Genomic DNA, 13,160 nt, shown 5'->3' on the forward strand with positions numbered 1-13,160 from the left:
AGCGGGCTCCCCAGAGGCCTGAGGCAGGGGCTGCCAGCCCCCAGGGGCACTCGTGTGGAAGAAGGAGGGGGAGCGCGGGTAGGAACGGAGGCTGGCACACCAGAGAGGCTTTGCCAAAGACCGGGCGGGACTGGTGGGGACTGTGCAGGGTGGGGAGACATCTGAGAGGCGAGACACCGGGGGTTTCATAAGGGGGTGGGGGTGCTGTAGGAGAGGAAGATTGGGGGGGACACCTGCTCAAGGCCCCGCAAACAGGGGGGGGCAATGGATGGACACAGGTGTGGCTCAGGAGCAGAGCGACAGGCCCTTGAAGAAGGTTTCGGTTCGCCTGGGGCCGCTGCTCTTGAACCCGTGAGGCCGTGGGGAGAGGGCTCCTCGTGGCTGCTCCTCTCCCAAGCTCTGTGGCAAGAAACTTGTTAGGGACGCAGCCCTACAGACCCCTCCGCTGCAGCCACTGTGATTCCAAGTGGGGAGCGGGCAGTGGAGGGACCTCCCCCTCCCTCGTGCCCGCCTGCCTGGCCTTCTCCAGGTTCGGAAAGTGGCAACACCTCAGCCTTACCAGCCTCACCTGTGTAGGGTCCTCCCCTCCAGCTCAGTTCACTGGCAGGTGGTGGGGTGGAAGGAGGGTGGGAGGTGGCGAGCTCCGAAATGGGCCACAGCTGGAGGGGCAGCAGCCCCTCCCCTCCCCTGTAGCAGGAGAGGCCCTGATGTTTTGGTGGGACTTTTTTGAGATTTTTTTTAAAAGTAGGCTTCACGCCCAGTACGGAGCCCAATACGGGGCTTGACCTCGTGTCCCTGAGATCAAGAGTTGGATACTTAACCGACCGAGTGGCCCAGGCACCCCTGGCCTGATGCTTTTATTTATTTTTTAAAGTTTATTCATTTATTATTTCTGAGAGAGAGTGAGAGAGCACACAGGAGAAGGGACAGAGAAAGAAAGAGGGAGGGAGGGAGGCAGACAGACACAGAATCCAAGGCAGGCTCCGGGCTCTGAGCACAGGGCCTGACTCGGGCTCGAACTCCCAAACCGCGAGATCGTGTGACCTGAGCAGAAGTCAGATGCTCAACCGACTGAGCCACCCAGGTGCTCCAGGCCTGATGCTTTTAAAGGCCACAGTCACAGCCTGTTAGAAATGAGACAGACACACGCCCACTGTAGGGGCCGGACCTTTGCTTCGGAATGTGACAATTTATTTGGGGGGCAAAAGAGGCTTTTCACTCCCCCTTCCTGGCATTGATACAACATTGAAAAGCAGCAGAACGAAACGTACAAGACGAGAGTAATCGGCACAGACCCCCCTCCCCCCGGCCCAGAAACAACCGAATCCAGAACAGAACCGAAACCCACACCCAAAACGAGCCGTCTTCTCCACCCGCCACCTCGGGGAGGGGGCAGGTGGACTGGGGGCCCCACCCCGGCGTGGGGGTGGGGGCTCCATTTCTGGTTCCCTCTCTTTCACCACTGGAGGCAAAGTTTAGCCAGCTGGGAGCTGGATGGTTGAACCACAGACAAAGGCAACAACACTTCATTTTTAAAATGAGAGAGAAAAGAGACCGCGCCCCTCCCCAGATATAGAGCTATATATGTATATTTTTATATATATAGAATTCATTCGTGCACAGTTCATTCAATGAGCTTTTCAAAAACTAAAAAAAAAAAAAAAATCATACGATACGTTTCTTTAGGCCTTTGTGTTTTTAAATTAAAAGAAACAAAAAGTGCCCATCTGCACTCCACCCAACAGCCAGGGAAAGGCCCCAGAACCTGTTCTTTCTACCTTGACCTCTCGCAAGGGGTCCCCCCCGTGACACCATCAGCCTCCCTTTACCTAACTGAAGCTCTGCATACAGTTGGCGCTCACTCGCCGCTCGGAGTGGGGTACCGACTCCTTCAAGGTGGGGCAGGGAGACCCCGCAGGCCTGGGAGCTGGGGTCCTCTGTCCCCGCTCGGCCTGTCACCCTAGTTCGGCGTGTTGGTGACTGTCAGCCAGACGGAGGCAGGCGAGGGAGACAGGCTCCTGGTTCTAGCCCCAACCTCCTTTCTGAATCTGAGAGGAGATGCAGACAGAAAAAAAAACAGAAACCTTTAAACACTTTCCTTGTCTTTTTCAAAGTGATTCCTTAAACCATACAAGCCCCCAAGAGGCTGCCTTGGGCTAGTGCATGGGAGCCGGAAAGTGGAACTCACCATGTGGGGCTCCACTGTCTGGCGTGGGCCAAGTGCAAAAAAAAAAAAAAAAAAAAAACCAACCCCCCCCCCCCCAAACCAACAACAACAACAACAAAACAAAGCCCCCAAAACCCACCCCAACCCAAAAAACCAACAAAACCCAGAAAGGTGAGAAAAGGTGGTATGTCCACTCGGGTCCCCGCGGAGGCTGAAGAGGCTGGTGATGACCCAACCGCTCTGGCCTAACTGCTTCCTCCTTGGGGCGGACCTCTTGCCCAGACCGCCCGGCAGCGGGGAGCCGGCCAGCTCTCTAGCAGCTTCGGCACCCGGGCCCCCACCTTTGGAAGGGGCTTTTCCCGAAATACCAGGGCAGCTGGGCGCTTCACCCCGCGAAGCAGCTTTGCCTCGAGGGGCCCTAGTTTCCAGGTCTCTTAAGTGGGGCGCTCTCCGCCCACCTCACGCTGACGTCGGGCCTTGATCAGCCCTTCTTTCCAGAGCAGTGGAAGGATGCAGCTCATTTTGCCCCGGGCCCCTTCGGGGGGCAAGAATGAAAGGGGGCTGTGGGAAGCTAGAGGCCCCAGCGCCAGCAACCTCGACCGCCACCGGATCCTCAGCAGCTGCCTGGACACCAGCGGTGCTTTACGAAGAGGCCTTGCCGCCCAATACACCCATTTCACAGAAGGGCACGCTCAGGGTCGGAGAGGGAAATGAAGACGGAGGTGTCCCAATTTCCCATCTCAAACCAGAGACACGGGACCTCACCTGTTTCCTATGACACGTGGGCGGGGAGGAGGAGGTGGCATTAAGGGGAGAATGACCGATGCCCCAACCGCTACTGAACATGGGAAGAGATCGGGCTTTGAGGGATATTTCACATATAAAAATAAAGCGAACCAGAATGCGACTTCTGCTTGGTAGTTAGGTAAACGGAAAAGCAGCAAGGGGAGAGGGAGGGCCCGGAGAAGGCTGATTCGTGCAAGAGTGTGTGTGTGTGGGGGGGGGTTATGGGTTTCCCGCTCAGAGCCACCCTCGGAGAGGTAGGAGGGCTCCGCTTGCTCTGGACCCTGTGCCCACCTAGACCCCCCCAGGGGAGGTGCCCACCTCGAAGCAGCGTGCGCGTGTGCCTCTGCGTGTGCGGAGGTGGGGTGGGGCCACGCGGCGGAGGGGCAGGGGCAGGCATTCCCTTCCCCCCATGGTCACCCCCAGTCCCTCTGGATCACCGCCTAAGATTCTCCCGGAGTCTACAGCTCCTTCTTCCTGAAGCCTGCAACCCCCACCCGGCCAGGCAAACTCAGGGGCGTCACGGTCTTTGGGGTGATGGGGAGGGAGGGACCAGAGGACGGGACACGCTGGCAACCAAACGGAAGAGAGCAAGGAACCCAACTGTATCCACTCACCAGCCTTCCTGGAGAAAGTCACCGATGACACAACAGTGGGGCTCCCGCTGACCCCCACCCTCCCCAAACGTGGGCTCCAAGCCCCGGGCCCCTGCAGTTCTGGCTAGTTCCCTTGGGGACAGCTGTCTTCCTTCCCTTTGAAGGAGGGTAGGTGTGGCGTGTGGGCCCAGGACAGGAGGGAGGCCTCCCCACCTCGGGCCAAGGAGAGAGAGCAGGGACCCCAGGGATCGGCAGCCGGGTCTGGGTTTCCGTCCCCGGTTCCTAACATTGCCACCTCGCCTGTGCAATCATTGCTTCACTAGTTTTTCTTTAAATATCTCTTTCTCTCCCCCCCACTCCCGCCCCAGCCCCATAGGAATCCCACGATATTTTTTTCTATTTCTTTTTTTTTTTCCTCTTTTTTTGTTTTTTGTTTTTCTGCAAAACTAACTCTTTCACTTTCCTGTCATAAAATCACCTCTGAAAACACAACTTCTTTACAAAAAAAAGTCACGAATGACACGGACTCTCAGGAAAACACATTTCTATGGTCTCTGGAAACACCTGTAACTGACACCCAGGTGGTCGTTCACCTGGGGTGAGGGGTCGGGTGGGGGGGGAATCCCCTCCGAGGACAGAGGAGAGATACCAGCCCTTCTTTGGGGAGGGGGGAAGCCAATTGGCACTTGGACGGCCACAGAGCCGACACAAAGGGCAGGGTGGGGAGGGGTCTAGGAGTGCCAGCCCCCCAAACCCTGTGAGGGCCCTTGTTCTACATCCTGGGGTGGGGAGGGACGGGGGCCACGCCACAGCCCCCCGCAGGGAGATTCGGAAGAACGAGTCCTCCTGTACTTCGGGCAAAGGCATTTGCTACCTAACAGGATTCCCTTTCTGCCTCCTTCGACCACCTTTTGCCATCGCGCTTCTGGGCTGACACACCCCTGGCCGCACACACTACGAAGCTCCCCTGGGCGACGCACAGGGACAGGCCATTCAGGCCAGACTGATAGCCGGGGCCGGCAGGGTGGCCTCCCGCAGGGCACGGGAGCCCTGGTCTCGCCCACCCTCCCCCTCCCAAAGAACACAGGCCCCCTCTTTGGTCGCCCCCTTTGGCCTGCCTGCCCTCCCAGTGCCCGGCCTAAAGCTGGGGTGGGTCTCTGCCATTGGCACGGACGGCCATTGGCATGGCCCGGAGCTACCCACAGCTTCGAGCAGGCTGTGCTGGGAGGAAGCCTCAGCAGTCGGACGCAAGAGAGAGGGAGGGGGCGGGCGAAGCCGGAGGCCCCCCACCCCCACCCCCAGAATGGTTTCCAGGCTCCCCCCCCCCCCCCCCCCCCCCCCCCCCCCCCAGGGACAGGGGAAGAAGGGGATGGCCCGGGCGGGGGTCTCCCCCTTCCACCTCAGTCCCCACCATGCCGTGTCTGCAGCAGAGGCCCGGCTGGTTGCGCCCACCACCCCGAGGAGGAGGGCTTGGGGGCACACACACCAGCACTGGGGGGCTGAGGGGATCAGGCTGTGGCCCCACAGCAAACTCCTCGAGGCCCGGGCCAGGTCTGGGCAAGGAAAGGTCCAGGCCTTCGACGACCCTATTCCGTGGAACCCTCAAGGGGGCCGCCTGAAAGCCCGGGCCCAGCGCCCATATGCGTAGGCGCACAGACACGCCAAGGGGCGGCAGATGAGTGCGCCAGCCGGAAGTTTCTACAGCAGGTTCTTGTAGCACCTTTGGTGGAGAACTGAAGGGGCCTTTAAAGATGCTAGGAGGCTGTGGCAAGGGGAGGTCCCTGCCTGTCCCTCCCACCTTTGAGATGGGGATTGGGAAAGAGACTGGGTGGGGTGGAGCCTAAGGGGACCTGCTTGGGTCTTGGCCAAAAGCGGGCAGGAAGACCCAGGCCTCCGGTCCGGCTCCTGCTGCATTCGTTGATATGGAGGGAGGGGCCGAAGCTGGCCTCACCTCAACCTCTGTCTGGGCTTTGCCATCCCTGCCCCTCCTGCCCAGGCATCTGGGGGAAGGAAAGAGGCAGTGCCCATACGGGGAAGGGGTCTCCTAAGGGGCCCCGCAGCTGCCGGGTTAGCACCGAGAAATCAGATGCTGTGTGCGCGAGCTGGAAGCAAGCCGGGGGAGAGAGAGCGGGATGTGGAGGAGGCAGCCAACTCTGGGTTCCGGGGCTCCCCAGGAGCCCCCCAGCGGGCCCCACCATGCATGGGCTGGGAGGGTGCCAAGAGACAAGGAGGAGGACTTCTGAGTGCCCTGGCCCCACCCCGGCCCAAATCCGTTCCGGGACGGCCGCTCCCCCAGGCTTCGGGGGGTTCCAACCGCCCAGCCCCCTCCCGGGGTCAACACCGAGCCATCTGAAACAAGCAAAGCACGGGCAGAGGCGTCTGAGGGCAGGGGTGGGGGCAAGAGCAGGGCTCTGGGCAGGAGGGCCCCCCCAGCCCCCCCCCACCTCGGTGGAGCCCCTTCACTTGCTCACCCCGCTGCCGCCACCACCCCCAGTGGCACCTGCTACCCCAGTAGCCACCTTCTCGAAATCCTCAGGGTTGCAGAATTCCTTGATAGTGACTGTCAGAAGGTTGCTGGTGACATCGGTGACGACCACGTTGGAGCAGGGTGACATCTCGGGGCGCCAGTCCCCAGCTTCGGGCTCAGAGGAGGCGCCGGCAGGCTCAGGGGCCACGGGAGGCGCCTGGCCCGTGGCAGCCGTGACGTCGGGAGGCACCCTCTTGCTGGTGGCCGCCACCTCGGGAGGGATGGACAGGTCGAGCACCTCAGGCTCACGCCAGTCGGGAGCAGATGGGCTCATGGTCTCAGGGAGCAGCTTGGGGGGCGCGTCATCGGGGTCGGAGGAGGACTGCGGTGCCGGGGAGGGGCAGCCGGAGGAGCTGGAGCTGCGGGCGTCATAGGGGGCGGCGGGGGCCGCCAGCAGCAGCCCGGGGCCCGGGGAGGCGGCAGGGTCGGCCTTGCCCGCCGGCGGGGGAGGCGGAGGGCCGGGCGGGGGCTTATTGTACAGCGCGAAGGTGCCGAACTTCATGTGGCGGATCTGGGTGCGCAGGATGCTCTCGCTGAACTTCTTGCTTTTGCCGATGACGCGGTTCCTGGAGGGGACTTTGGGGCGAGCGAGGGCTCCTGCCCCCTGCCCGGTGCCCGCTCCACCCGTGCCCTTGTCGATCACCTTCAGGTTCAGGATGATGCGGTTTCGCTTGGGCTCCCGAGGCTTCACCTTGCGATTGATGATGCGCACCGTCTCAGAGAAAGGGGAGATGGGTGGGCGCAGGCCAGGGCTGCCTCCCTGGGGGTCCGGGCGGGGCAGCGGGCGGCGGGACATGCGGTGGCAGCGGCGGATGTCCTTCTTGAGCCGGTGCACGGCCGCGCTGGAGTGCAGCTTGGGCGAGGAGGCGCTGGCACTTGGCTTGACAGAGAAATGCACGTCACTGATGCGGAGGGCCTCAGCCTGGGCTCGCGCCTGTGGGGCAGAGGGAAGGGCTGAGCGGGGGCTCGGCTTCCTGCTGACCTCCTCCGGGTGCTCCTGCGCCAGCCACCCACGAGTACGGTCCCGTTACGCTACCCGGCGAGCCCTTCAGAGAATCAGCTGTCCTCCCGACCCCGGCTTAGAGATAAAAGGAAGCCCATTCGGACAGGTGAAGCAAAGTGCACGAGGCCTGAAAGCAGGTCGCACCCCCGTCGGGGCCCGCCACGGCTTGGCGGTGGGGCCCTGGGACAGATAGGGTGGGGGCTGCCCTTGCTGACACAGAGGAGTGTCCTCGATCAGGACACGACCTGGAAAGCACACCCTTTGCTCAGAAGCCCCGGACCAACTCTGCTCGGTGAAGGATCCCAGCCTAGCCTGGCAGCCCTCCGCAGAGCGATACTCGGGGACAGAAAGAAGGGGGGGGCTCCTCCCTGCTTCACTCCACACCCCAACGCCACTGACCTACTCGCAGGGTCCCAAATGCTCTGTGCCCTGTCTCTGAACGGGCTACACTTCCAGTTTGGATTTGCCTCCCCAGCTGATCATCACCCCTGGGACAGATCCTTAGCTCTCAGCCCCTCCCGTATGCTCGCATATGCCCTCCTGTATGCTGTCCTTCCCTTCCCGGGTCTGACTCATGTCTGCCCAGGATCTGGCTCAGGGCCTGGGTCCGAGCAAATCAGTGCCAGTGAGTTCCAAAGCCGGCACCCAAAGCCTCGGTTGGAACCCACCCCAGCGAGACATGGGTTTGGCGGGGATGAACCAAGAGGTGGGAACAGCTCCGAATCCGTGCCAAGGTGGCCTGAGGGCTGGATGGCTGAGTGAGTCCGTGGGGCCAGCGAAAAATGTCCCCGGCTGCCGGGCTCAGCTGCACTCCCAGGTGTGAGGCGTGTAAGGCCCCAGGGCTCTGTAGGAGCTCACCTCACTGAAGATGTGGGGTGTGGCAGGGCCCCCAGAGTCCTCAAGTTCAGGGCAAGGGACTCACGAGGCCATCAAGACCGTCCTCCATAGCCAATCCTTCCTTCACTAACAAAACACTAGTCACAAGCCAGCTGCTTGGAGCTGGAACTATAACCGCAGCCTCTCCCCTAGGGGCTGCCCCCCATGGAGAGGACAGGTCACAGACAGTTATGACACTGGGTGACTGACTCAATGTAAGAAAGGACGTACGGGGCTTAGAGGAGCAGAGATCAGGCGCACGGCCCGTCTTGGAGGATGAAGCCTAAGCAGGAGGGAGCCGTGGTCCCTTCTGAGCCTGACACGCCCCAGGCTGCTGCAGAGGCCCCGTGGCCTGCGGCACGGACGCCACTAAGACAAACACTGGGAGCAGAGAGCCCAGCAGTGGGAGGATGTAGCGGGCAAGGGACTGAAAGCAATGGCTGGAGAGAGCAGAGGCGATGACAGAACTGTCACCTACAGATACCTTGGCTCCCGGTGGGGGAGACGCGCTAGGCTGTGTCTCCTTCAACCCGGGTGGGCCGAGAGGGAGGACACATTCCCACGGTTGGCCCGTGAGCTCCGCAAGAGTGAGACCTGTAGTTTGGGGTCTCTCTACATCCCACCGCACAGCACTAGACACTTAGCCAGTCCCTGCGAGGTGGCCTGTGTGCCCCTCAGGCAAAACTACATCGTATTTGACCACAACCGCCCAGAAGCGGGGTTTGCGGACTTCTTCACTGCATTAGCGAGGATCGTCTTTAGAAGGTGGTGGAAACACGCTTCAACGCCACATGGCCCTCCTGGCCACGCTGCGGGGTCTCCTGAGGGCTGCTTGGCCAACAGTCCCTCTGGGCACTAGGTGGCAGCACACACGGCCTAGAATGCCCGGGACCAGGGTGGCCAGCTCCTCCCGTGCACCAGCCAGTGGAACCAGGGACTGGTCTCCTCCTATCCCTCCTCAGACAAAGGCAGGAGAAAGCTAGCCTTTCTCCTCGGCCTGGCAAGCAGGGTCTTTTGCAAGTTCATCCCCAAGGGAGCTCGGGGGAATCTCCACTCTTTCTGTCCCCGCCCTGGGCGGGGGGGGGGTCAGCATTTATGCCATCTGCATGCTGCCTGAGCTCCCAAACCTCTGTCATCGTGGCTCTGCCCAAATCCAGTGGCGAGGGTCCCTGCGGAGCGGGTTTCCAAACTTTTTATGGGAAACGTTTCTTACTTTGTAACTTCTCAACATATATATGTATCTTTTGTTTGGAAGGGGACCGGTTTACCCTTTCCCCCTCCTCTCCCCTCCCCCAGGTGGTTGAGAATTCACTGAAGGTGGGACCTGGGTCTGGCCCGTGAATGAAAAATGGTACCCACGGCCAATGTGTTTACTCCACTCTGGCCGGTGACAGGCACGGCTCTGAGGGGTTGGCAGGTACTACAGACAGCACAGAAGGTTCAAGACCTGGACTCTACCACCGACTCTCTGTGACCGTGGGCAAGTTACACAACCGCCGTGGCCTCAGTTTTCCTATGTGTAAAATGGGGACAACGACAACCTACCTCACGGGCTCCCGTTTCCTTCAGAACGGTTCCGGAGCAGAAAGTAAGCGCTGAGAATACTTTGTCTCCCAGATACACCGCCTGTCAGGGACTCACAGAGCCCCGGGCCCGGACCAAACTGATCTCCACCACCCCTTGCAAATATCTATGGTCACTGTCGTAAAGGTCCAAGTCAAGGTCCCGCCATTTGCCTCTCCACCCCCTGCCCCACCAACTCTGCGACCATCATGGTTTCCTGTGTGTGTCCACCGTGTCCCCTTAACCTGACGTGTGCTCTCTGAGGGACGGGGGTGAAGGAAAGGAGCAGGAATGGAGGCCAGGAAGCCGGGTGATGGCATCTCACGTAAGCCTCCTCCCCTCTCTGGGCCTTGATTTTGCTCATGTGCGTAATGGGAATGGTACTCCTTCATAGGGTTGTTGAGAGGATTAAAGGAGATAATCCATGAGGGGCCTCAGCACTGTGTTAGGCCCAGAGCCAGCTCAGGAGCTACGGCTACCAAAGAAAAAAAAAAAAAAGGCATTTTGTGAATCCAAGCTCACGGTCATTACTCACTTCACCGCTAGAGGGTGCTCCAGCTGCGCTCACAGCCTGTCACACAGCCCACCCGCCCTCCAGCTGCTCCGCCCCATCCCTCCTCCTAAGAAACATCAAGGGTTAAGTGTGCTCCTCCATGGATCCCGGAGCGTGTGCAGGTTGGGAACAGGAATCGTGGAAACAGGTGGAAGCTATGGAGTCTTTCATGTCTGCTTTAAGTCCAAACCCTTGTACACGCACAGACCTTTTGGTCTGGGCTTCTTCAGCCCCACCCCACCCTCACGGGGCCTTTTGGGCAAATGGGAGATTCCGAGGTTCTGCATTCGGCAGAGTCTCTCTTCTCTGCAGAGCGCTCCCTGCCCTTACTCAGCCAATCGCCACAAAGTCACAGGCTGTCAGGGTAGGCTGGGGCCCCCAGGCAACTTCAGCACTACTGGGTCAACTGTGGTTTCCCAGGGAGGCCTGCCTGCAGTCTCGCCTGCGTCCTAGGGTCATCTCACCTTCCCTTTCCGACTCTGTTCTGAGAAAAATAAGATACCACCTCCCACCCCAAACTGAACCCTAAGATGGCTTCCTTCCTAGGTCTCCCTCCCCTGCTGAGGCTAATGTGCTATGCTTTCACTCCCCCCACCCCATCTTCATTACAATGTCCAGAAACGGCCAGCGGTGGGGGTAAGCCAGTGGCTCAGCCCGTGAGAAACTCAAAGCGAAGTGATCTAAGGTCAAATTCAAGCTGCAGTCCCCAGTGAGGAGGGGAGACATGCAGAACCAATCCTGACAGTGAAAGAAACTGGGGGCAGGGAGGCAGGTGGCCCCCAAATGCCTCTTCTGTTCCCAGCCCTGAAGGAAGCCACATTTACTCTCCCCCGCTGGGTTTGAATTCCAGGCAGAGCCTTAGCAGGGCTGGGGGCCATGAAGGTTCCCTTCATCTAGCCTGTGGAAGTAACCTCCCTGCCACCCCCTCAGGTGGACAGCCCCCACCTGCCTCATCCACCCCCCCCCCCCCCCCATGCGGGAGCCCTGCCGGCCAGCCCAGACTCTGTTTTCTCAGCGAGGATTATCCTCCCCCCTCACTTCCCACTCCCAGGCCCCTCTGGCTGAAGCTGGAGCTGCCCAGGGCCGGCTGCCAGGGGCTCTTCGGGGGCTCACAACCACCCCCTGCCCAGCTGGGGCCCCTCTGGAAAGGTCCGCCTGCCTGGGCAGCCGCGGATCTGTCCCTCCCTTGCAGGCCCCGTGCTGCGCCAGGGCTAGGGGCCCGAGAGGGGGCTGCTGGGGCTGGGCCAGGTTACCTTCAGGAGGAAAGTTTTGGGTTTGGGTCCCCTCTTCTTGGGCCCATACAGCTCACGCTCCCTCTCCCTGCGGCCGAGAAACGCCAAAGGTTAAAAAGAGCCCCTTCCCGGGCCCCACTCCGCGCTGCCCTCCCCGCTCTCCCGCTTCCCCCGCTTCCCCGCGCGGCGCCCCAGCCGAGCCTTGGCCCCGCCGCCCCTGCCAGCTCCCCAAACTCACTTCTGCTCGAAGGCTGCAATGAGCCGCGAGTCCAGGATGTTCTCCTCGGGTTCCCAAGTGCTGTACCTGCCGAGTCACACATGCACAAAATAAAAATGAAAACCTAATGGGCAGAGGCACATGCGAGGCAGCAAACGTGCGCACCCCCCCACCAGGAAAAAAAAAAGGCCCCGCTGCCTCCCTTTCCCCCTCGCCCCTGTATCCCGCCGGCACTTACTTGATGGCCCACCCCTTCCATTTCACCAGGTACTCGATGCGTCCCTGAAAAACAGAGAAGAAAAAAAAGGGGGGAGTGGGGGTGGGGAGGATGCGGGGACGCGAGGAGGCGGCGGCGCGGGGGTGGGCGAGAGGGCCCGGGTTAGCGGGACCGCTTCGCCCCGGTGAGCCGCGGACCCGGACACCGGCTGCCGGGCAAGGCGTCCCACCTCGGGAGGCGGCTCACCTTTCGGATCCGCCGTTTGATGATGGATTCGGCCGCGAAGACCCGCTCGCCCACTGCAGACAGCTCCATCTTGCTCAGCGGCACCCACAGCCCATAATACTCCCTGCTCCCGCGGCCGGTGCTGCACCGCTCGCGCACGCGCCGCAGCGCACAGGCCCCGGCGGGCGGGCGCGCGGCGGGGCGCGCGCTCGTGTTCCAGCTGCGGGCCGTCACGTGACCGCTCGGGGCCGGCGCGCCGTTGCCAGGACCTCCCCCTCCCCCGGGGCGGTTGCTAGGGAAAGTGTGCGCTCGCGGGGCGGGGGCGCGCGCCGACTCTTAAAGGGGCCTCGCCTGGCGGCGGGAGTCTGGGCCCGGAACCCGGTGGATGCTCGGCTTGTGCGAAGCCTGGTCGGGCGCGGTGCAGCCCGACAAACACCCTCTCACTCCCCTCTCCGTCTTCCCGGCCCCGGAGAGCTGACACCATCTCCCTCCCTTTAACACCTCCCCCAGGAAAGGCTCGCTAGGCCCCTGCAGGGAAAGGACGTGAGAGTCTGTGCAGCTGCTGCGCATCTTCCCGGCAGAAGTTTGCAAACAGTTAAATATGATACAGCAGAAATGCATTTGCTGTTGCCTTGCCAGGCCCTGCGGGAATTTCTTTAAAACATTGCCCTCCTCCTCCCCAATCCATTATTTATGTATTCGTGGGAGTGTGGTTTTGTAACCAGTTCAGATGAATTAAAACAAAAACTCCACCGCAGGAAGAGGGGTGGGGGCAGTGAACGGGGTGGAGGAAGGCCGGGATGAACCTGTGCATCTGTTCTTTGGCCGGCTGGGGTCTTGGGCGGCACCTGCCTTCACCCGGGAGGCGGGCTGGAGATCACCACCGCGAGGACTGTGGTGGTGAGGGGAAGGAGAGAGAGGCTGTGGGTGAGATCCGGGTTCCCGACACCCCAGATTGGCCCTGAAGTGGGTCATCCTTGGGTCATTTGGCAGAAGGCGCCCACAGGGCCGGGTCTATATGTTTTCTGATTCCCAGGCCCCCTGGCCTCGCACTCTCCGGCTGCCTGCAGTTTCTTCCGTGGCTCCGCCATTGCTCACAGGGAGACCAGACCCCAGCTTCCTATTTGAGGAGGGACCTGGCGACCTGGCTGGCCGGAAATGGACACAAAGTAGCCCTGCCACACGAACGCTTCATTTCTTT

At 61.0% G+C, this 13,160-nt stretch overlaps 1 protein-coding gene across 2 annotated transcripts; it reads right to left on the reverse strand.

The window, feature by feature from the left end:
- Positions 1-1,169: 1,169 nt before the first annotated feature.
- CBX6 (chromobox 6) lies at positions 1,170-12,117 on the reverse strand. 2 transcript variants are annotated; one of them, XM_030320657.1, is made up of 6 exons: positions 11,981-12,117; positions 11,756-11,799; positions 11,539-11,604; positions 11,322-11,388; positions 6,066-7,007; positions 1,170-2,048 (listed from the first exon to the last, which is right to left on the reverse strand). In XM_030320657.1, the coding sequence occupies exons 1-6, from the start codon at positions 12,047-12,049 to the stop codon at positions 2,025-2,027; spliced, it is 1,212 nt and encodes a 403-aa protein (XP_030176517.1). In that variant the 5' UTR covers positions 12,050-12,117; the 3' UTR covers positions 1,170-2,024. The 2 variants fall into 2 exon arrangements, with proteins under 2 accessions (XP_030176517.1, XP_030176516.1); XM_030320656.1 differs by lacking the exon at positions 1,170-2,048 and having other exon boundaries at positions 5,804-7,007.
- Between the last annotated feature and the right edge of the window lie 1,043 nt (positions 12,118-13,160).

The sequence above is a fragment of the Lynx canadensis genome, chromosome B4 (genome assembly GCF_007474595.2).
Source record: "Lynx canadensis isolate LIC74 chromosome B4, mLynCan4.pri.v2, whole genome shotgun sequence".
Lineage (NCBI taxonomy): Eukaryota > Metazoa > Chordata > Mammalia > Carnivora > Felidae > Lynx > Lynx canadensis.